The sequence below is a fragment of the Anopheles cruzii genome, chromosome 3, assembly GCF_943734635.1.
Source record: "Anopheles cruzii chromosome 3, idAnoCruzAS_RS32_06, whole genome shotgun sequence".
Lineage (NCBI taxonomy): Eukaryota > Metazoa > Arthropoda > Insecta > Diptera > Culicidae > Anopheles > Anopheles cruzii.
The window spans coordinates 46,340,944-46,365,554 of NC_069145.1; the positions used below are offsets into that span (position 1 = coordinate 46,340,944).

Here is a 24,611-nt window from a genome sequence, read left to right on the forward strand (position 1 = left end):
CTTCTCTCTGTCTCCTTTTCTGTCCGTGTCCGTTTTGTTAATCGACTTTCGACCAATCCCCAATCCGGGTGTGTCCGGCCGTGCAGGGTGCCATGAGACAGTCCGGCTACTCCGAGACGGCTACGGGTGAGGTGCACGCGGCGCTCGGTGTGCTGGCCAAGTACGGTGTGCTCGGCATCGGGGTCGGCCTGCAGAACGGTACGCACTCGACGGCGGCCGCCCTCAGCTACCTGGGGATGCCGGAGATGCAGCAGTCGTCGGCGGCGGCGGCCGCGGCGTCGGCCGCCTCCGGCGTGTACGGAGCCGTCGGCCAGCTTAGCCTCGAGTCGTACCTGCACGGGGCGGCGGGCACGGCGACGCCCCGCACCACCGCCATGGATCGCTACGATCCGACCACGTTCGACCCGTTCCGCCATCCGGGCACGCAGGCCGCCACCCCGATCTCGATCAACAACAACGCCTTCGGCCTCTCGAACCAGAGCGCCCTGAACGCGGCCGCCCAGACGCTCGGGTCGCTCAGCAAGAGCCCGACCCCGGCCGAGATGACGACCAGCAAGGAGAAGAACGTCGAGATCCCGGAGGTGATCGTGGGTGCCATCCTCGGTAAGTACGCCGCGCGTACCGGGACACTACGCCCCCCGTTGTGTGCGCCCCTTTTTTGCCATCCCCACACATACACCTAAACACTCACACGTACAACATCCCAGATGACCACCACCCATCAACATCCACGCGCAACACAACCTTGTTGCGTTCATTACCCGACTTCATGTCCCTTTTTTGCGTTCCCCTCCTGTGTTTTTGGCTTCCGATTTGTTCTCTTTTCATTTCTACTCCACATGCATTACACCACCGCTCCACGCTGCTTTCTTCACATTTCCACTCACCTAACGCGGCATCCTATTTCTGCCTTCTGCCTTTGGGACACGGACCACCACCGCCATTACAGTACTAACCACCATCACGGGAAAGGATCCTTCACCCGGCCAACAACATCCACCTCTCTGTCTCTGTTGCCTGCCAACGTCACTTTCTCGCCCATCATCGCCCATCTCTCACCGCATCGCATCGTGTGTGTCACCAGCTCCTCTCTCGGGTCAGCAGCGGGTCTTTTGTAACATTTCTGTCAACCGCGCGCCGCCCGAAAGTGGACACACGAAAATAAACGTTGTGCACGGGACAAGGTTAAAAAATGGCTGCTAGCTATAAAAAGACCACAATGGATCATCATCACACACGCCGATCGACGACCGCTGGGCGTACGCGTACGTATGGCAGCCGCCAAGTCGCTAAGTCGCTCCGTCTCCGTCCGAGGACTTCGAATTCGAGCCCCGCACGGCTTTTCGGTCGTGAATTGAATCCGATCGAGCTCAAGATCGTAACCGCATTCCTCTCGATCCGGCGCAGCACAGCATAACGACACAATGTCACAAGTAGCTCATTGCCATTCGTGCCCGCGTGCCGCCGCGTGATGGTACTAGACACACACACACACATTCACTCGATCATGCTCACCACACACTCACCATACACTGTATATTTGCCATACTGTGCTGGTTACATTGGGATAGTACCGCGAACGGAACATGCTAGGGACACATCAACCTCACACTTCATCACGCCCGGAACTGTCCCATAATTTGTCTCTGCTCCAGTTGAGTCAGTAACTTCAATCTATGCGGCCACCTTGTAAAGATCGTTCCAACTTTCTTCTGTAAACACAACCACCCAATCTGTTCTCATCATCAGATCACCCCATCGTGGGTAACGGAAGAATGTGTCGAAAGAATCGAAAAGCCCATTTTTAAGCTGTACAAATTGTATACGACATCCCACATCCACCGTCATTGCTTTCCAAGTACCTCACCGTCGTTCACTACGTAAAAGCCTGTCTCTTTAGCCCCCCGATCGTGGCCGGTAACGTGTCGCGATCACGTGCATAAATAGTGCATCTCTCGATCTCTACTACCTCAAAGTTCTCATACCGGCGGAGCAGACCGGAAAAAGAGATTCAAAACAAAACAAAAAGGAATACAACGCAAAAACCAACTCTCTTCGCCATTCAATTATCTCCACCTCGCCCCTCGCTCGTCCCACAACCCGTGAGTCACGATCACATTTTGACCCCTATAAACGTTTGTACTCTTCCAGGTAATCCCTACCTGCAATCGGCATACACGCCATTTCTGCAATGCGCATATCCCATGAGCTCGGTCGAAAGCGTAATCGATCATCACTTTTAAGAGACCGCCACCAACAACTACTACCACTACCTTCACTACTACTACTGCTACTACTACTGACCCACACACCTGACACCTGACACCCACTTGTGACTACCCCGTGTGAGAATGGATTGATGATTCTTGCCAAACATGAACTAATAAAAACAAAAAAAAACATCATGTCTCGCGCACTTGAGATAGCTAGAAGATGCGATTAGAGCCACTAGAATAGGCAGTGTGTAGCTGCGTTCTGCAGAGCTTAGCAGAGTTCCATTAAAAGGAAAACAGAACAGTAAATTTAGTCGCCAGCCGGGCGTTTTGATTGCCATTTCGATTGCCATTGCAACTTGCCGCTCCAAATTAATTGGTTTTTTAAATGTTCACACTACAAGGAGTCCCTGAAGCGAGTTCCGCATTGCTTTTCTTTTTTGTTGGCTTTTTTTGTTATTTCGCTAGCTTGTTAGGTGATGTAACCCGTAATCCTGCTAAAACGGTTAGGTTAAAGAGGTTAACATAGCATAGTTGGAGACCACAAAGTGTCGCCGCTGTTAGTACAAAATAGATGTGTAACGAACAGAGGAGGTCCCTAAAACACTCGAGACCGGACGGACAACGGACGGACTGATAGACCACACAGTGATGCATCGATCGGCAGGTTTCCATGGCTCACGGGGGTACCGGCAACTTGCTGGAACCACACTGGAGCACTCAAAAAGTGGCAACGACGAAAGAAGTAGAGCAAATGACACAGTGTGATAATCCTGAGCGAAGGAGAGACGGACAGAGGGGGACACGGACAGAGAGAAGGTTAAAGATGGAACTGAGCACAAGAGCGAAGAGTGAGAAGTGTGAGAACGGGCGACGATCGAGACCGAATCTGGCCGCATTTTTTGATTCCCACGCCAAGTATTTACCACTTTAATTTATTTTCTATTATCCTCGTACTATGTTTATGTAGAAATATTATGTTTCCTTTTACTTTCGTCTAAACAATGCAAAAAAAAAACAACACTTCATCTAACTCAATCGCAACAACAACCTCTGCCTACCTCTGCTTGTGCTATATAAAAACCAAACCAACACCTCTATGTCACTCTGACTCTGACTCTGTGTAGTAGTTTCCTTCCGGTCGTCCGGTCGCGGGAAAATCCCATAACCCGGCGGCGGAGACCCCACCACAACAGTGAAGCTGACCCATTTCCGACGAGTGTTTTATGTTTTGTTTTTCGCAACCCGTTTGTTGAACCACCCAAGCTCTCTCTGTGGCCCTTTCCCAGTTCCGGCGTGGTTACGTGTGGAAGATGTTGGACATTTTCCATTGCACGTTTTGTTTTTTGCATGTTCGACAGCATGAAACACACAACGGCACACCAGCAGCACCATCTCTGGGGGGATTGGATTTTGGCCGCGTTCTGGGCGGTGTTTGTTCAATAAAATAACTCCTCATCGATTGTGTTGCACACGTGGTGGCGGTGGCGAAGCGAATGTCCTTCGATGCGGTTTTGTACAAACTCACCAACTCTGCACTCGGGTCTCCGTACTCTTGTCTCCGTTCATCTCCTTGTCTCCGGGTGGAAACTAACCTCCTTCATTGACTCTCCGGTAGGACGCACGTAACATTTGGTTGGGTTGTTGGGTATAAAGTCCGTCCTCTTCCGTTCCGCTTGTTTAGTTGTCCACATTAAAATTGTTCATAAAAACGTCCCGTCCTGATGTCTCTTGTGTCAGTCAATTGCTCAATCGACGCTCCGTGGGTCAACTTCACTGTGCTTTGGGGTGGTGGCGGTGCTGCGGTCAAGCTTTTTCTCTGGAACTCGATTCTCCTATGCCCCATTAATCTGTACTGGCTGTAGGGCGCTCTATGCAGTACTAACCGGTGATGGGAAATGCTTCTACTATATAAGTCCGCACTATCCGTTTTGGCTGTGCAACAGCTGCTTGCCCACTGCGCCGAGTGCATGGGGAAAGTGACCATTGGGCGCACCGAATGCACGTACGCGCGAACTAATCTCCCAACGTGTTCTGTTCTCTCACCCCAAACCCACCACAGGACCGGCCGGCCGTAGTTTGGTCGAAATTCAGCACATATCGGGCGCCAACATTCAGATCTCGAAAAAGGGCATCTTTGCGCCGGGCACGCGCAACCGGATCGTCACCATCACCGGCCAGCCGAACGCGATCAACGTGGCGCAGTATCTGATAGAGGAGCGCATCAGCCAGGAGGAGACGAAGCGGGCCTGCCAAACGGCGGCAGCGGCGAATGCGGCCGCAGCCAACAAAACATCGGCCTCCGTGGCCACCGTAACGCAATAGGGCTACGGGAAGATGCCGGCCACAACAGTAGTAGCACAGCTGCCCGACGACGATGCAGGTCCAGCAGCCGCCGTCGCTCTGACGGCGCCAGGCAGGAAAAGCCGCCCGCCGCCGCAGTCAGCCATCGATGATTTGATGAAGGCCAACATTCATCTGTACGTAGCGCATCCGTTAATCTGAGCTTGACCTCTCAGAAAGCGCAGTGTGATAACCGGAAGGGAATAAAACATCACATAGTAGGAAGAAGCAACCACACACAGAAAGAAAGCTTCTCCCCCCGTGTTCGTACGTTTGTTCGTTTATTAGGTTTTTGTTTGTCCACGTTACATTTTTCCCACATTTTTCTGCACATTCGAACGAACTCGACCGAAAGAAGGAAAGTGTGCGTGTTTACGTCGTAGTTCGTTTGTTGTCGCCACATCACAGGGACGTTTCGAAAAGATTGTTATTCATTTTAACCGCGCATAACCGGCATCGGCGGCGGTGCGCGCCATTTTAGTTAGACAGCGGGTGCGGTATAAAGGTTGAGTTTAAGGCAGTGCCACGGTTTAAAACTGGAGAATGAGTTGCGAGCGAGGAAACACGGGAAACAAAACTAGGAAGGCACACTATCGAAGAGGAAATGTGCAATGATTTCGCGTTGTGATAGCGGAAACGGAAAACCCGTAATGGTGAAAAATAATTACAAAAAAATTACCTTTCATGCGTGCCGTCGTGCGTATGGATAAAAAAGAAGAGCATAAAACTAGTTATATCTAATGTTTGCATGGTTGACCGAAACGCAGAGACAAACACACACACACACAAAAAACAAACATAGTAAAGCAAATAATTGAAATGATCGTTAAGAAGTGGGCAAAGTAATGAGTTAAGTATAGTGTAATCGTTATTTTACTAGACTAATCGATCCGTGCGACTGCTACATAAACAACACACAAACCCCCAGAGCACACACACACACACAAATATGCAGACGCAGTCATGCAATACACAACATACACAATTTTAACGATCAGCAAAAGGCCGATGACAAACGGGGACATAATCAAACCTTTTAGTCGTAGAATTTTTGTACAGGAAGAAAAGAAGTTCTCAGCCAAGAAGAACCACGAGGGCTTAACGGTCCACGAAGCCATGAGTTCAGTTTCGAAACGCAACCTAGGAGGACTATGAAAATGGCAAAATCCCATGCGTTAAAATCGCAACGGCATACCCAATTCAAAGGTGTCAAAGCCTCCCATCTCCATGTGTGTGTGATGCCGAGCCGGAGGGACACGGTCAACCCCGGCACGAAACCAGGACCACATCGAACGATAAGTGTTCCTTAAATTAGCAAAAATCATTTCATTAGTACCACAGTGAGCAGAGCGCGCCATGCTTAGCCGGACTCTGTTACGATTCCGTACACTTTTCACGTGCGCGGGCTATATTTTACACCCAGTTGTCCCACGGGAACATTACGGGTCCCCATGCCAGTTACGAATACCAAATCCTAGCCACACACACACACACACTACATTGACATCACTTTTCATATCGCTCTCCGGGTTGTGGCAAAAGAATTGCAAACACGTTTCGTAATCGTCGGCCGGAACCATCGGCTGGAGGAGGCAGGAGCGGCGATGCGTTCAGCGATTTACCCGCCATAGATCACGATCACGAAGCCAGATGCTAAACCATCACACAGAGTGTCTTATTTTATCGTAAACGTTATTGTTTCTTCAACTGCTCCCCAGGGCGTCGGGAATTGTGGAATAAATTGTGTTAACGAAAAGGGAAATCCAGAAGCGGAACGCGCGAAAGGGAATTTGAAAGCTGACGTTACATTAGTGCCGTAGGTAGCTCTAGTTTGTTTTACCATCTGTTGCCTGAAATCCTTTATTGTTATTCCCTCAATCGAATCGGAAGCGAATGAAGCGTAGCTCACCTCCGATGTTTTACGTTTAGTTTTCGTTTGTTTTTCAATCCTCGGATGTTTTCCGGCGTTGTTTTATCCTCCCCCCTTTTTCCGTCTTCCACTTTCTCGAAAGCCCACAAGTGACATCGACATCGATGAAAGAACGCGAACACGGATTCAGGCCAGGCCTAAAGATTCATTTCTATCGTTTAACACATTTACACCTTGTTTTAGTGTTCTAAGTGTAAACCACCATCGTTGTGAAGAGTAGTAGAGGCAAAACGAAAGATTTAAAGTACTGTTTAGCCACGTGCGGCCGGCGGCCCCCATTTCTTGTTAGTTTTCCATTCGGGGGGGTGATGCACTAGGATAATGAGTACCATTGAGGAAGGTCCGTTCGTAGCCCCATCATTAGTAGCCTCTCTGTCACAAACACGGCGATCGGTTGGCTCCGGTTAATGTTAATGTTCTTGTGTTGGGTCAACTCAACCAAAAGCTGACGCGCTGACAAATTCGTTTTACTTCGTTCGTTTTGCTACCCCAACATATATCGCGGTAAGGCTAAGTGAGGGCGATGGTTAGCTTAGGTTAGCATATAACTATTAGTCCGAGGGTGTGTGTGTTAGCAGAAAAGTATAGATATCTTAACCAAAACCAAAAAGACGAATGCCCTGTCACGGGTACCACACACTAGACAGAGAGCGCGATGAATGTACACTACCGTGTTCACACCGCGCACATAGCTTACACTCGATGCGAGCTTCTCGACTCCCGGACGGCGACCAGCAACAGCAATCTGGTGAAGATTCTAACTTCTAACTTCTCGTCTGGTCTGGTCTCTGTGAGGAGGACTCCCCGAAAAGACATGCTGATTTTTACGTGCCACGCTACTGGGTGCCGTGGGTTCATCTTCCAAGCGTGTGGCCGCACACCGTTTTGGTAGTTGCGAGCGACGTGATCGATAAATTGTTCGTTTCGTTTTTCGTTTTTGTTTTGTTCTTGTGTGCACTATTTAAAATCGCAAAGTACATTACCATTTCCACACCACCACCGCCACGTGTCGCCACCGTTCGCAGGATACTCTCGATCGGGCGGAGTGTGGCACACCCCCCAAAAGTCAGGCTTCATCTCCATCGTGGCCGGCAACGGAAACGGGTACAGAGCGGGGTAGATGGAGCGATCGAGCGTTGGTTCTTGTAAGCGCGTAAAAAACATCCCGACACCACAGGAGTAGTGCCTACACAGCGTGGCGCAGCGGAGTATATAGGTTTAGAAGTGTTCTTCGTTCCCAGTTACCAAAACCGAGCATACCCATCAAAACAACTATTGGTTTCGTTTTGTCTGAAAGATAAAATAATAGTTGGACGAAAAGTATGTGGCGGAAGAAGTATAAGTAAAGGACGGGTTATTCTTTGCGCTTGCGTTCGCGCGAGTGATCAACGCCAACGCGCGGTGCCGGATGTTCGAAACATCCGTTGACACCGCGTTTGTGTGACATACAAAAAAAGTACGCTAGTTCCAAATAACGTAGTCAATCAGCAGTCACCGTCACCAGCGCACGGAAAGGATCCGTGCGGATGGCTAAACAAAACTCTTACCATTAAAGCTACAACACCTTCTCCCCATGTACGATACACATCACCAACATACACACACAAACACGCACGAGCACACACACACACATGATACACAGATTACGCATGCATTCACTCGTAACATCTACCGTTCAACTGTGTTATGTTTTATTCAAAGTTTATCTATATTTATAGGAAAAATAATACAAACCATGCAGAGCATCGGAGATGGTAGTAAACAAAAGCATCACACACTCCGATAGTTTTGATAGTTGAAAGGGAAAACGCGTTGAAAGGAGAGCGGAAAATGGTGAAGCGAATAACGTGTGTAACGAGTTCGAAAAGAGTAAAAAGAGAATCAAATCCTTCAAAACAGGACAGGACATAAGAAAAAATCAATCGTTACCGTTTTATGACTGGAGTGGTAATAAATTAGTGGAGAAAGTGGTAAGGCCTGATGTGAACACGGGACAGAGAGGCAAAACAGATAGACGAAAGGGATTTATAAGATCGAAATGTAGAGAAAATACAATGAATATAATGAGACAATTTATGGGAAGAGTTACCAACTATAAACGGGATTTATCTTTTTTATCTCTATTGGTCGTTGATGTGTTTTTTGTTTTCGCTTTTTTTGTTGTCGTCATTTCCAAGTACTTTTGTTGCTTTTTTCTTTTGTAGGTTTCATGTTTTCCATCGTTTCACAGGGCGTCGCGTGGGTTCGGGCTGCTTCGGGGTCCTGTGTGTTTGGTTTCAAAGTTTTGTTCAACGTTTCATTTTGGAATTTCATTTTAATTTTTTTCTGAATCAAATGTTTGCCCATTTGCTTCGTAGCTGCAGTCTGGTGCGTTCTGGCTTTATGTTGTCTTTCGAAAAAAAAAACTTCTCTCCATATTATTCAGTTCAGCAGTTGGCTTGCAGGATAGCTGGAAATGAAATGAATTAATTTAGAAATCGATAGTACAAACGTGTATCTGAGGTGAACCTGTTCGAGAAACACACCAGCACGACTCTTTGTCGGTGGCAAGTCGCTATCAGAAGAAGCGTATGAGAAGGAGCGCGGTATTCAACCTGATCCGAATGCCTACCGCACAAGTAAGTGTATAAATAATAGTATAGAAACAAATGTCTTTAAGCAAACGTCAGATGCAGTAGGAAATCGGGCATGTGTAACGTTGTGATGGTAGATGAATCTATTGTTGTTACTTGTTGCATGTATAAATGAAAGCAAACACTACTAACAATATCGACTTTCGCTCAGAAAAGCGACTTCTCTGCTTCGGTTCTCCCCCTTCGTCGTACTGCTTTTATTGAAACCCCGTATTATTTACTAACCCGATAATTTGCAGCAACCGATCCACTTAATTTTCTAATTGATCAACGAAACGCGTTCTTCTTAACCATTCCGTGTCCTACAATCAAAACGATTCCAAATGATCCTTTTGAAGGATCCTCTCCGAAGAGCACCGGGCAGTAACGAAGACGGAGTTAAAGTTTAAAAGTTTTACATATTTTATCCATTAAACTAAAACGAGGCTCTAAGAACTCGAAAAAATCAAGCCCTTTAACACGCACACTCAAAATCACAACCATTAAATCACGACACGTTCCATCAGTCCCATCCAGTACATCAAAAGCAGTCGAAAGTTGAAAATCGTTCTCCATATTAGGTTGTTTTCCACACTTTCTAGTCCTACATTTGTTCTACGAGAAAGGTGTGGTTTTGGCGTACGATCTGGGTATAAAGTTGATCATTAACAGCAGCAACAAAAAGCATAAATAAATAAACGAGTCTAGTATAAATGATAAAAATGAACAAAAAATCAAACTACAAAAGCAGACAGGTGAATATTTTCACAAAATAGCCAAACACAAGCGTCCGTTAAACTAAACAAAAAAAAGTGAACAATTAAACGTTGCAAAGAATTGTATTTTTCTAACATAAGAACATTATATAACTTCACGTGGCACTTACACACACACACACACACACACATATACACATTTACGCGCAGTACACAATGTTCCCCCGACGAAGTTGGTACCGTCGCATTCTTTCTATAACCTTTCTTGCTGTCGACATAAACCATCTCAACATCTGTAAAATGGTGTTTCCTGTAGTGAAATCTATACTAGTAGACTGAACGGAAGAACATTTGGGGATAATAAGCATAATGATAAGTAGAAAGATAACCACAATGAAATGATGGCCCGGCAGGTCGTTGAGATGCTATCAACGAATAAAAAAGTCATGTGATGAAATTCGAAAAAGGCTCTTCATTCATCCGTCACACACAAGTTGGGCAATGGTAAGGCGAGAAGCAAGCAAAAAGTATTCACGTTTTCTCCTTTCTGTGAAAAAGTTGGTCAGAACCAGGACCAGAGCCAAAGGGGAAAACGGAATACATTGCTTGTGATGAAAGTGACATCCGGCAAAGGTGAGCAGACCGTTTGAATCCTAAAATATGTAAATCAAAACCATTTCTTCAGATAAAAAAAGATTTCTTAAAGTTTCTCTACAAAACCATAAGCGTTATAAACTAACTACAAACAAACACACAAAAAGACACAGAAACACACAGGCTTTGCACGTTCCTGTAAGTCCTTCGCAGCAGCGTAGTAAATGGGAAGAGACAGGACGTGAAATGTAGTGAACTCACTAATGATGGGGTTCATTTTCTCTTGCACATACACAGTCAAAGAACTCTTACAGCGTACCGAATTAGTCGAAGGGAAGCAACAAAGAAGCCTTTCCAATTGAATACGCTGCAACGGAACGCATATTTGGCGGTAGCGAATGGAGCTGAGAATCTTTTCATACCTCCTGTTAGTGGCACAAACTCTCTCACCTATTCGCGTTTCAAATACACTCTACATACTCTAACGGTTGAAGGACTATTAGAATAACTGTCGTTGGTTTTGAGTAAAAGAAGTGATCCCATAACGGTTAAGTCACATAGTTTGAATCAGTTATTGAGTTATTCATAAAAGATTAGCTCCTCTACGTTCGTATAGATGTACCTGTGCGTTTCAAATTCTAGTTTCCGTTACGTGCCCACGCGTAACGTTTTGTTATATGCTTTTAGAATGTAAAAAAAACTGTTCACCCTACAGAACCGTTAGTTCTGAAGTTCCTTTCACGAACCACTCATACTGGAAACTGCTTCATAAAAACAAATAATTTAAAAATGAAAAAATTAAAAGGAAACTACTAAACAAAGAGAAATGTTATTTATCATTAAATTTAAAACACTCATGTAAAACCTAAGAAAATCTATGCTAGTAAAATGTAACAAACCATTACAATGATAGACAATATTTTCAGCTAAGGTTTGATTGAAGATCATCCATCAAAAGAATGGGCAGCTGGTGGCCAGTGGGCGGAACGACGTTATAAGTACTTAAATCTTAAACCTTAACGGAACTGAAAGTTCCACTAATCAGGACACCTGCTAGAGTTGTTAGCCTGTCCTTACCCGACGTTTTTAAACACCACTAGCATCGCAACAATCTATGGCACACTTAGAAGGGCCCCATTTCGCACTTTCCTACACACAGCAGCGGCTAGTCTTAATATGTAACTGTTCTCGTTGTTACCCATCTTTTCATACGAAACCAACAAAGGAAAATGACAAACTAACAAACCAATATGCAGCCCATCCAACGGTAATTCAGGAGGACGCATGTAAAATCAACAAAACTAAAACATAACCTAAACGCCTTCCATCGTTCGGTTCGGTTCCGTTGTTTCCGTTTTTTTCCTACTGTCCGAAAGGGCGGAACTAACTTTTTCTAGTAGACGTTAAACAAATTAATAGCAAACGGAAAGTACATTACACTCACCCAGTATAATGTTGCATGATATTTCACTCGTTTCCTGCATTGAAATCACCTCGAAAGAACGTCGAGCATACGGCGGCAGAATGAGTGGGGTCCCAGTTGGGTCGACGGGGGCTGCCCAAGTATAAAAGTGATTCATAAGAAACCATTAATCGACCATTAAGTTGTTGATTTATAAACAAGAAAAACCCTTTCCCCTTAGTTGAACTAATTCTAGAAGGATGTTGATGATGTTGAAAAAGATAAAGAACAAAAAAAAGGATGTAGAATAGGCGGCAAACATGTTAGAAAGCAAAAAAGAAAGCATCAGTGAGGGGGGCAAAAGTGAAGTTTAGTACGAAACAAACAAAAAAAGTATATTAGCAAATACAAAACATGAAAGTGAATAGATAGTGTCAAGAGAATTGTTTATAGACGAAAGGTGAATAATAAAAAGAATTAAGGAAATTTAAACAACGCGTATGGCCAAAGGATGACAAGAGGCACAAGCTCGATAACGATCATAGGTGAATGGCAAGGTGCCGAGTGAAGCGAATGTATCTGATCGTTGGACGCGCAACGGACTCGGTGCAAGATGCTTGATCAGTAATATCGACGCCCACTATCGGGTCTAGAGGAAGATAGTACACGCACTTGACGATGTGGTTGGGTCGAGCTCATCCCGACTAGGCCCCGCAAATATTCTCTCAAAACACGGGCTCTAGTGACTCCCCTTAAAGCGTGTACACGATCTGTTTTGCGTTTCCTTTCTTTCATTCTCGCATAACCTCGATGGTGACCAACAACTTGGGTGGCTTCGAGAAACGGAACGGCGCTGGTAGCGGTCAGATTTTCTCAGGCCACCATTTCAAACGCCATCCCTCATTATTGCATGCAATCTGATCCTGATACCAATTCACTCTCGTATTTGGCTGTCCTTGTTTTAGTCGGACACACATTTCGGAGCGTCGGACCCAACGCGTCTCTATGGCCGTGTGGATTGAAAAGGGTTCATACTTTCGGAACACTGACTGTAGAATTCCGAGTTCCGAGCAAGAAAAGGAGTATCGAAGTAAACAAAACAAATGTGTTTCAGAGGCCCAAAGAGATTGAGAAAAAGTGCAAAAAAAGATTATTCTAACTACAGCAACTACATGCAGAAAACCTATCCGTCGACACGAAAAACAAAACAGCAATTCTCACATATTATAGGTGTGCAGAAGTTATATATACCGCTGCGAACTGCGTTGGATAACACACTTAAAGCATATTTGTAAAACATGAACGACAAAAGGGACAAAAGAAATCATAAAAAACGCACACTTGGAAAACTCACATCTTTATTTATCAAGCTGCAGTTCAAAATGCAAAACTCTAGAGTAAACGAAAGCGGCATTCAAGCGGCAGCGGAGGGCAAATGGCGCATCGAAACGAAAGTTTTTTCAAACGCGCATTCTTTTCAGAAAGAAAACTAAAAAAACCTAGTTAATAGTTACAAAAGAAAAGTAAATATATTATGAAAAACACAGATCGATGATGAGACAAAAACGGTCTAATGCTGGGTGAAGCTGGGTGCTGTTGTGCCATTGCGCCCGCGACGAGCAAGGACACGCAAGGATTATTTAGAGAGTGAGTGTTACATGACCGGAAGCTGTCAAATTAGTTCAATTATTATATAGGAAAGAAGGGAGGCGCATGTGAAGGCGACAAAGGCGACGGTAACACAATAAAAGAGAATTTAAGACGCAAAATCATTTCAAATAAATTCAATTAGGTTAAAAACTATATTAACTCGACCGTGTTTGTTGATAAGTTTCAGTGTTTGTTCGTGTTCCAAAATGCTTCTGTTTTATTCCACAACAGGTGAGTAAGGCGATATTGCTGATAAGGAGGAAGTCTACAAGAAGATCATGGTGTCTTCTTTTTGGTCGCAGTGATTCGCAAACAGTAACAAAAAGAATATATTTTGTATCATAACTGCATGATCAGTGCCCGACGACGATGATTCTAGCTCTTTTGAAACGCACGCACCAGGACACCATGCGCATGGCAGGGTTCCGAGCAAGTTTTACACCTCTTTCCGCCCTACACCAAGCTCCGATGAGGTTCGTTTCCAATCAATCACTACGAAGCTCCGTCGTAGTCGTTATCGGAAGCGAGTTTCATCGTCGCACAGCTGTCAGTAGCAGCATCCGGGTACCATGTCGAGCAGCAGGTAGCACATCGCGATAGCCGCCGAACACCGAACGGCCGCAGCCATGCTACGGGTGTGTTTGTTCTTTAAATGTTTCCTACCAGTAGACATGTTCTCCTGGGTTTTGCTTTGCACGGCAATCGACGGGACTTCGCGACGATTTGCTTGCGCAACTCGGTTGCTACGCGCTGAACGGCGCTACTGGGATCGTTTCCATGCCCAGCTTACTTTTGGTGGAACAATGTTTTATGTTTGCAATTGCGACTTTAAAGTGGCAAAATACTTACCCAAATTAAGAACACTTTCAACAATTACATAAAGAAAGACCAGCAATGAGCGACAAAAGCCGTTCATAAAGCAGCAAAGGCCGTTATTCGTCTTCAATCGCTTTATTGTACCGAGTACATGCTCTATAATATGCGTAATAAAATAAGTTTTATTTTGTTAACACCGTACATCCGTAGCAGTACGTATTTAAAGTAACAACCCTCCTCTTCAACATTCGATCAAAAATCGCTACATTGGCACTGGTACATTGTACTTATGAATCGAAAGCAGATCGATTACCACCTTACAGTAGACCGGATACAATGGAAACGTTTGTACAAACGAAGATTGGCCGCGCAACTGCGGATTGCAACCAGTGCTAGGTTGCCACGTAGATTCATCGTACCACACGTGAGATTTGTTTTTACACTTCCGGCGGCGTAAGCGCAAATGAGCGCTTTGAGAGCCACCATACACCGTGTCACTCGGGGTCCGATGTAACGATGGAAGTTTGTTGTTGTTTGTTCTTTTGCTGCGCAATCTGAACCAAACGCTCCGATTCGGCCGGACCCGTCGCTTGGACCATGTCGCGGAAAATGCCGATCGGAAGCTGTAGCAACTCGTACGGTGTACCAAACTCGACCGCTTGCCCCGCATCCATCACCAGCACCCGGTCCGAGTCCATGATCGTGTTCAGCCGATGGGCGATCGTCAGTACCGTGCAGTCGGCAAACTTGTACCGTATCGTGTCCTGAATCAAACGGTCGGTTCTGGAAGGAAACGGTGAAGTTAGTGAACCTGCTGAGCTCACGTTACTAAAAACTTACGTTGGATCAACGTTGGCCGTTGCTTCATCGAGAACCAGGACACGGTTGTTGCGCAAAATGGCCCGGGCGAGACAGATCAGTTGTCGCTGGCCGACACTAAAGTTGGAACCACCGGCCGCCACGGCCATCTGCAAGCCGGCCGGAGTGTTGGCCAGTTCCTTCAGCTCCACCTGTTCCAGTGCACCCCACAGCTCAACGTCCGGGTAGTCCTCGAAGGGATCTAGGTTGCGCCGGAGCGTTCCCGAAAACAGAACTGGATCTTGCGGGATGATCGACACCTTCGAGCGCAACTGTTCGAGCATGATGAACGCAGTGTCGATACCGTCAATCAGAATCTCACCCTCAACCTGCGCCAACCGGAACAGGGCCCCAATGAGTGACGATTTGCCCGCACCCGTTCGTCCAACGATGCCAATCTTTTCCTTGGGCCGTATTGCAAACGATAGATCCCGCAGAACGGGCGGCGCCCCGTCGAAGTATCGGTAGGTGACCCGCTTGAACTCGATCCGACCGGCCTCCGGCCAACTCGCCCCGGGTGTGACCGGTTTCGGGGGTTGCCGTTCCGCCGCAAGATCACGGTACTCGAGCAGCCGCTCGACGGACATCATAAAATTGGCCACCTCAGCGCTCTGCCGGATGCCCCACTGCATCATGCCGGTGAGGGCCATCGCTTGCGTAATCGCCAGACCGACACGATCTCCGAGCATGTTCTGCTCGAGAAGCAGAAAACTAAACACGACGATAAACACGAATATCAGGCAAAGCAGGTCGAGGGCGAAGCCGAACGCCGAACTGCTGGTGATGAACATGTAGAAGGACGCGGTGTGAATGTCCTGGTGGGCGTCAAACTCGCGGATCAGTTCACTCTGTGCCCCGAACGCCCGGATCGTCGGGAGACCGGCCAGCGAGGCGGCCAGATGCGAAAACACAGGCGAGCGCGTAATGCCCTCGAGACGCTTCACGTTTTTCGATGTTTTGAGAAAAATGCGTCGCACAAAGACGAAGATGACGCCGAGCACCGCTAGCGGTATGAGGAACAACGGATTCACGATCACAGTGACCACGATCGTACCGCACAGGCTGAGTATGATCTGCGACGCATCGAGTGTCGCCTTTGGTAGCAGCTCATCGACCGAGCCCATGTCTTTGGAGAACCGGTTAAGGATGCGACCGGACGGGTTGGTATCGTAGAAACGCATCGGAGCAGACACGCAGCCGTTAAACATACTGTCGTGCAGGTTTTGTGACGCACGTACCGATGTTTGGTAGAAACTGATCGATCTGTAACGAGGTGAAAGGTGATGTTTAGTTAATAAAACTGAACAACAGAAGGATTATTCGAGCATTATTTGTGTGTTTCGGTTAAATGTTTGACCAAGATTGACCAATTTTGACCAATTTTAACAAGTTTGACCAATTGCAAAGTGAAAGACAAAATGTGATCGGAACCGAAATCGTCTTGTTTGAACGGCCAGCAACGGCACTCAAAGTGAAAAAGCCCGAATACCTACCTAGAAATGGCAAATAGAAAGATGCTTGTGACGAGCGCCCCGTGGATGGCCATGCAGAGGTCCGTGCTGAGCAGTGTCCCTTGTTCTTGTTCACCAAAGCTGTCGGTTTCATTGTCACTACTCGGTCGCAATGCCTGAAACTGTCTCTGTTCCTCTTGCGAAGTCCTAAAAGAAAACAGGAATGATTACCACAAACTCCACGAAAAACAAAACACAAGTTGGCTCACCAGAAGGCAACCCAATAGTCCGCTCCACTGGCGGCGAGCTGGGTGGCGAGGAAAAGGATCAACAAGCCGACCACGATCAGGGAGTTCGCTCCGCTGCGAACATAGTTTAACAATACCGAACCCTGCACTGTTCCACGCGACGTTCCCTCCATGGCGCTGCCTTGCACCGGTGCATCCGCCTCTCCGTTGGGGTCATCTTCCGCCAGGCTCGCCGTGGAACCAACCGACCGAGCCGAAGCTCGCGAATCTCTACGGCTGCGCTTGTCCGCCGCACTGACCGACCCCGTGTCACCTCCTTCGGTACAACTTTCATCATCGGCCACCTTCTTCTCCACCAGCTCGACAAAATCGATGCCATTCTGCGCGAGCTCGTGAGGTGTTCCTTGCGCCTGCACCCGCCCATCGTTCATGACCACCACCCAGTCGGCGTCTTTCAGAAAGTGCACTTGGTGGGTGACGAGGATGCGGGTCGTCTTGAGGGCACCAAGTCGCCCCTGTGGTCCCAGGCACAGATCGTACAGATGCTTACCAACGTGCGCGTCAACCGCACTGAGCGGATCATCCAGGAGAAACACATCAGCCCGTCGGTAGACGGCACGCGCCAAACTGATGCGTGCCTTTTGGCCACCCGACAGGGCAGCGCCCCGTTCGCCAATCATGGTTCGATCGCCGTCGGGCAACTGTTCAAAGTCCGTCACAAGAGCACAGGCCCGCACCACCGACTCGTACCGGTCCTTCTCCATCGGCTGCCCGAACAGAATGTTCTGTCGTACGGTGCCCGCAAATACCCACGGTTCCTGGCTGACGTAGGCGAACTTTCCCCGGCATACGATCGCACCGGTGTCAAGCGGCAGCTCACGTAGGATCGCCTGAAGCAGCGACGACTTTCCTGCACCGACCGGACCGATCACTCCGATCAGTTTGCCCTTCCGGAAGTCGATGTTTACGTTCGCGAGCGTGGCCGGTGGCGTGTGTTCGGGTTCCGTGTCTTCAAGCTGACCATTGGGCTGTTTGGTGCCGTTGCTCTTCTGTTTCGCGCCCAGCTCCTGATTCCTGACCGCACCCCAGCGGGCTATTACGCTTCGCATCGAAACGGCAACGTTGGCCGGTAACTGACTGTCCGCTTCGATCAGCTTCTGCTTTTCGCCCACATCCCCGTTGGCCCCGAATTCCGACAGTAGCTTCTCCTTCGCATCCGGCAGCGCCTCTACCAGCTTCTCCTCGTACTCCAGGAATCGTTGCAAGCGGCGCATCGCCACCATCGCCTCGGCGATCTCGGCAATGCCGCGCACAAACATGGCCGACATCGTGTTGGCCAGAATGGCAAAGTACATGGCGACGACGAATACGCGGGCGGCCGTAAGCTGATTGCCGAGCAGCACCATCGCCATCATCGTGCAGAACAGGGCCATACGGGTGGTGAACAGCAGAAAGGTCATGTAGAGTCCCCGCACGTACGCGCTCTTTCGCACGATCTTCAGCTCGAGCCGGCGAGCGTGGCTGATCAGCTTGGCGAACGGCCGCTCCCAGGCGTACATTTTGATAACCTGTATGCCAGAGATGATTTCATCCATCAACCGGATGCGTTCGTCGGTGCGCAGGGCAGTCTGTAGCCGGAATCGCGACGTCAGCTTGCCGGTGTACGATTGAATCGGTGTAACGATCGCGATCACAACCATACCGATCAGGCCGGCCACTCCGATCTCGATGTACAGCAGAATTCCGATAATAATCGCCAACAACGGCGCTGACCACATGGAGTGTAGAAACACGGATACGATGTCGAAACGGTTCACGTCGTTGGAGAGTAGGTTGACCACCTTTCCGGGGGCCGTATCGCCGAGGGCAGTGCGCGACAAACGCAACGCCTTCCGATAGATTACACTGCACACCGCTATCCGCACTTTCATACCATTCTGGAAGCTTCCGAGCACGTACTGGTTGATCGTCACAACGCTCAGCGCATTCAGCAGAACGATCGTGCCCGCATAGTAGAATGCACTTTCCCGGGTTACGTCCGTGTCTTTGCTGAAAAGAGAAGGTTCGGGTGAGTGAATACCGTGGGTTGATAGGCGATCGGTCTTTTATCTGTAGGTGCTCCGAGGGGCCGAAGGGGCCTTACCGAAAGTACATGAGGAGCCAGCCTAAAACGATTGGTTGCGCAAGTCGGATGAAGATGTCGTTGACGATGGTAATGAATCCGAGTACGCCATACTCGCGCCAAAAAGTCTTGAAGATCGCCTTCACCAGCGACGGTCGACCCGGTCCGGCTTGTTGCTCGAACCATTTCCTGCGAAAAAAGTGAAGAGAAATAATGGAGATATTTGAGACGATTGAAGTATTCCATTTCAGTGTAATAGTGTACGGCGTGTAGAAACTAAACATGTTTATTTTTATTGATATTTAAATAAGAAAGCATACTGCTATGTGTGTTTTAATACCAAAAACGTTATAACACGTAAGCCGGACCAAAAATCATGTACTACTCATTTTAAGCTTTTAAAACTCTTTTCGACCCTAATTAAAACAAAACCCAGCCCAAACAGTACTCAGACATCATGTACCATTGCATGAAACAGTCGGGAAGCGAAACCACAAAACAGATAAAGGGCCGAACCGCACGTGAACTGTATGGAACTTTTCATCTTTATCGTCATCATCATCAGTCCTTCACAAAAACGATTGTCCAATAGAACCTCACCGGAAACGAGTACGGGAAGGTACTGGAACTCATCATTATGCCATTGATGGTATGTTGCGGCAAACGGGGTGAGGAGAACGGCCATTGTTACTTATTATGTCTCTTGCATAATCATTAATCGCGTGCTTTTTGCTTCAAACTAACATTAAAATGTGCAATCGTGCGTGTTCTTCTCCAACGAGGAAAAATAAACACGTATGGCACTTATTATACCACATCTCGATAAAAATGATATTAAACCGCAATCAAAGTTCTGAATTATTATTAAAACTGCTGTACAATTGTTTCGCCAGCTTGGGAAACTCGAAACGATGTTGTTTCCCTATCTCGATAGATAACCGCGGCGAGCATCTTCTTATTTCAAACGACATCCCGACGGCCACTCAGTTCCGACCCACCACGTTATGACACGCCACGTGGAACGCCATGACGAAGCAACTTTGCCTTCGCTGAAGGGTGGTCGTCTCGCGGAACGGGTTAACCGCAAATGCCTCACACAGCATACCCGCCTCATCAGTTGCCGCTGGTCGTACGGTCAGGCAAACAATCAACATTTGCGTACATGACGCGAAAAAGATGACGGTGTTGATGGGACATACGATACAGACCATAAATCTCGTACGAAAAGGGTGCTGAACTAGAAAACTGCCGGTAGCCATGCGTTGGAATAACTTTTAAAACAGGTACCAATCCAGAAAATGATAACGTTAATGCTACAAATCATTAGGTTCGTGGTCGCTAACGACGAGCTACGATAGCGATACGGTAGAACGAACGACATAATTAATCGATCGCCACCAACTGTCAGAAACTGCCCATTGATTTGTAAAGCTTCTGTTAATTAGGTAAGTGGCACAAAACGGCTTGTCGATTGCATTGAAACTAAGATAGCTTAGGCAATTAATTGAATTGGAAATTCGGTTCGGTTTAGCGGACGAGCTTTTTTATTACAGACACTACCGCTGACCAGAAAATGACAAAATACATGTTTTAAGTTAGATGTTCCTTTTCAAACCTTCTGATGTAGAAATAAGGTTAGACAGTTGGCCTACTCTGTTAGCAACCGAACGACGATCTGTGCCCGGAAGGCTTCGAAATCGAAATGCTGACGTTTCGTTTTAGCGTCATAATTTTCTTAACATCACCAACACTGCTCACGTCGTTGAATGATGCGCGTGACGCCAGTCAATTAGTTTCAATAAAGTTCAATTCATATCATCGTCAGAGAGCGGTCTTCGGACGCCTTTCAGCGCCTTGCAATATTGTATGTCGGGATCGGAAGCATCAACCGTTAACTATTTCGCATGCCGCCGCCGCGAGAAACTGCAATTGAGAACGGACTCAGTTTCATTTACGGAGTGAGACCGGTTGGCCCTCGTGTATTGAGTTCGTAATCGGTTTACTCATCGGCGTTAGTGGCATACTTGTCCGGAACAGAGCATGGCATCTTGGCATAAGCTTCGTTTCGTTCTGTAATACAATGTGTAAATAATGTCTTCTAAATGACGACATTCAAGCGACATTGAACAAACATAATTCATTCAACGAATACTGTCGATTTGATCCGAAGACCAATATTATGCTAAGAAATTTAGGCACAAGCAATCACAAACTTTGCCACCAGCAAAAACCCAGTGAAACGTTGCTCTTCCTTCCCCACAGCAGAGAAAATGATCTTGGCCATTTTGTTGGCAGTCGTGGTGTGATGATCGTCACTTATCGTAATGTGCGTTTTATCATCTATGATTCTGCCAAGTCACGGTAGTTGTTAACCGCAATTCGAACCTTCTTCTAATTCCAAACATTAAGTTGTGGCGGTCGTAGTGTTGCTCCCGAATACGATCGTCGGCCAAATTAAGCTCCAAGAATTCTTCAACGAACAGTGGATTAGAAAAAAACGATCGTTTTCATCACAGAACGATCATTAACCGTGTCGACGGCGGATGGATGGTTCAGCTTCTCGATCAGCCTTGTTTGGCGATCCTTGGTGTTGCTACTTACTTTTCTAACCGATCACCGAGCACATCCGATCGGTCCACATCCAGCGGCCGGAAAAGATCCTGCAGTTCCAACACCTTGCTGTATCCCTTTCGGAACAGATCGATCGTCCACCAGAATGTCAGCACCGAAATGAAGTTGGCGTTCTGCCGTGGGTTCGGTGACAGCTTTCGCGTAACTGCTTCCATTCTTCACTACGGTTTGCTTCACTCACTTTGGTTGGTTTTCGCCCAGTTCTGTTAGAAAATGTTTTCATATCCTTGGTTGTTTCACAACATCGACCCACGCTAATAAAACACTCTATCGCCGAAATGAGGAACTGGTGTGTGTCTTAAGGTATCTTTTATTTGCACTGCACTTTAACGGACATGTACACGAACCAGCGCGAAGACGCGATAACGAGAACACTAGATGAGGTACTTTTTCTTTGACTCTAATATTTGAACACTGAAACACAATCAAACTCGCTTCAGGAGAGCGCTTGCATTTTGTCACACAACTCTTCCGCTACGTGCTGATAAAGAACAATGTTAAATACGTTATGTGGCCATTTGAAACATCTGCATGTCGTATCGATTATAGATTGACCTACAGGTTTTAATTAGTCAACAAATACATTAATTGACACTGATCACGATTCGCGATGATAACCTTTCGACCCAATAGAAGATTCATTGATCTTTACTATAATTAATTTATGATCTAATTCACGAGTGGACCTGTAATTTTCCATGCATTTCACTAATAGAGGACTCCAAAATAACCGGCAATTAAAACACGAGCTCGAAAAACTAAGGCACGGTTCGTACTTCACCATGTGACGACTCACTAACGAATGGTGCTGCGAACGTATCGTTCCGCGCTTACCATCTAAGACCTTCCGTGCGCCGTGCCGTGTAAGATATGCAGATATTCGCAAGCCGGAAATGAGCTGCTTTATTTGTGCAATCTTTCAAACAGCACACTGGGAAGCTGCGTGTGGATGATTTTGCGTTAAGTGAATTACACGCGTCATCACTATCATCTTCGTACACTCAAAGATCATCCTTATCTGTAAACCTGGCCACAGCGTTGGCTCTCTCTAGCCGGCGTGTGTGTTTAAGAGCAAATAAAACTAAATGATCCACCTTTATTACGGCCACCCCTAGTGTTTGCTCCCAACGGACAGCGCAGAACAGTTTGTACAAGACCGCCGACGTACCCGGTTTGTGGCTCACAACTTTACTAATTAACCTTCCGCACCGTACCAGTACTTGTGATGCACTGGTCGATGCGTCCATCGAGGTAATTGCGTCTTCTTTCCCGGTGCCGCCTCACAGACGGTAGATCGGGTCTCTGTCGGAACGGGCTTGGCGGCGGCCTCGGCGGCGACAAGCGGCCGATGTCACGATATTCGATAACGAACTCAATCAATCGACGCCATATGTTACGTGTCGGAGGAGGACGTCGTATCAGTGATTACAAAAAAAAAGGCTGGGAGAGTGTGTCCTGCTGCTGGGTCGGAACAAAAATAAGTTTTTGAGTCATGCGCAAACAGCCGATTGCTTCACCTCGTCACAAGTCGACCCGCTCGGTTCTGGCTGCCGTCGCACTGATAAGAAACGATACTTTACACGCTATTCGTTGTACCGTTGAACATGTGACGATCCTACGCCTGTTAGGCGATCCTAGGCGTGGAGCCACGCCACGTAAAAAAGAGGTTCTGCCGCCGAGGTTTGAGTGATTAGGACTATTCTGCGAACACTCTCCGGGGCCCCGCTATCGTAGGCACTATCATTATGTACACCAACAACTCGGTACAGTCGGGGAAAAGGTGTGCCTCCGCGGTGAACGGCAAATGTTGACGATCACCAACCGATCCCGAACCAACCCGGAATGATCTGCTTGCCGTAATCACACCGTGACGATGCACATTTCTATGCTGGTGCAGGCATTAATTTGCCTCCCCGCCTCACAACATGTGACGGTCGATGCCGGCGATCCTAACACACTAGCGGGGCTCTAGTATTCAAAGCTTCTGGAATCACCTAAGCCGGGGGGTCCGTCGTACGTTCACGACACGAGAGAGTCCGAGGGCTTCAACGAGGAGATTTTTCGCAGATTCTTTCGCCGATTGGGCCGGTTAATTTCTGACTCTTCTGTTTCGATAAGGCAAACATGAAAAACGCAACATCATGTGTGCGTTGGCTTCGTGTTTCAAGTGCAACCGAAGCGTGTGGCGTAAAAAACGGGGCCTCAAATCAGTGTGTAGTCGCGCGCGCCAACATTTTTTATTTGCTACCATGAGTGTACGTCAAGCGGCCGATAAGATAGCGCTGGGAGGGGGGCCGTCCGCGGGAGTAACACGGCCAATTTCTGGCGCTGACGACTCCGACGTAACAAGTTAAGATCGTGTGTCACTGTTAAGGTTCACCAAAATCGAGTAACCGACGGTGGCAGTTGACGCGCGATCGTTAAGTAACATAGCGGACAGCATAACTAAAACAAACATCTAATCGAAGCAAACCGGGAAATCTGTCGAAAAAAATCGCATCCCAAAATTGGAGGCACTCCGTCGCCGTTACGCACACACACACTCGTCGTAAGCCGCACAAGAGGGGGAAGTTGGCATCACATTCCGCCACCTGTGGCGCTTTTTGTTGTCTTTTTATATCATAGGCGAACACACGGAACGGCCAATGTCAAACGGCGAACACCGCGCCTTAACCGCCAAAGGTTGGCGCGGATCCCGATTACGCGAACTCTCAGCTGGTTGGGTGGCGCGGCTTCTGTCAAAACACCCAACCGCACTATTGACGGCCGGAGACCAAACAAATTATAATATGCACATGTTCTCTCTGCACCACCAGCGGCCATTCACACGTGGCACTCGGTGGTGCCGATCGACCACAATTTCACCATTGGCCGCAACACTTTGCTCGATACGAAATCCGGACCGGGTAAGTGAGGTCTTACCGTACGCGCAATCTTCACCGAACCGCGGGAGAAACACAAATGAACGAAGTATGAAGCGAATTCGCGGCGCGAGATACCATCCCAGCCCCAGCGGGCAAAATCT

The 24,611-nt window shown here is 47.5% G+C and overlaps 2 protein-coding genes across 5 annotated transcripts in view; one reads left to right on the forward strand and one right to left on the reverse strand.

Annotated features, from left to right (window-relative positions):
- LOC128274738 (RNA-binding protein Pasilla) overlaps positions 1–8,595 on the forward strand; it is an 81,798-nt gene extending 73,203 nt beyond the window's left edge. For all 3 annotated transcript variants that reach the window (XM_053013034.1, XM_053013035.1, XM_053013037.1), the window contains 2 exons: positions 87–603; positions 4,276–8,595. In XM_053013034.1, coding sequence (XP_052868994.1) covers positions 87–603; positions 4,276–4,538 — 780 coding nt within the window. In that variant the 3' untranslated portion in view covers positions 4,539–8,595. The remainder of the gene's footprint in view (positions 1–86; positions 604–4,275) is intronic.
- Positions 8,596–14,398: 5,803 nt separating this feature from the next.
- LOC128274117 (ATP-binding cassette sub-family C member 4-like) lies at positions 14,399–24,524 on the reverse strand. 2 transcript variants are annotated; one of them, XM_053012208.1, is made up of 7 exons: positions 24,509–24,524; positions 21,557–22,067; positions 18,977–19,144; positions 16,855–18,882; positions 16,628–16,792; positions 15,117–16,397; positions 14,399–15,059 (listed from the first exon to the last, which is right to left on the reverse strand). In XM_053012208.1, the coding sequence occupies exons 2-7, from the start codon at positions 21,739–21,741 to the stop codon at positions 14,771–14,773; spliced, it is 4,116 nt and encodes a 1,371-aa protein (XP_052868168.1). In that variant the 5' UTR covers positions 21,742–22,067; positions 24,509–24,524; the 3' UTR covers positions 14,399–14,770. The 2 variants fall into 2 exon arrangements, with proteins under 2 accessions (XP_052868168.1, XP_052868167.1); XM_053012207.1 differs by lacking the exon at positions 24,509–24,524 and adding an exon at positions 22,273–22,409.
- Positions 24,525–24,611: the final 87 nt, after the last annotated feature.

What these genes read in the sequence shown, in the direction of transcription:
- LOC128274117 (XM_053012208.1), bottom strand. Translation starts at nt 21,741, where the DNA reads ATGGAAGCAGTTACGCGAAAGCTGTCACCGAACCCACGGCAGAACGCC. An exon ending in CTCGGTGATCGGTTAGAAAA is followed by an intron (nt 19,145 to 21,556) that starts GTAAGTAGCAAC and finishes CTTTTTTCGCAG; the next exon opens with GAAATGGTTCGAGCAACAAG. An exon ending in ACGGCCAACGTTGATCCAAC is followed by an intron (nt 15,060 to 15,116) that starts GTAAGTTTTTAG and finishes GTTTCCTTCCAG; the next exon opens with AACCGACCGTTTGATTCAGG.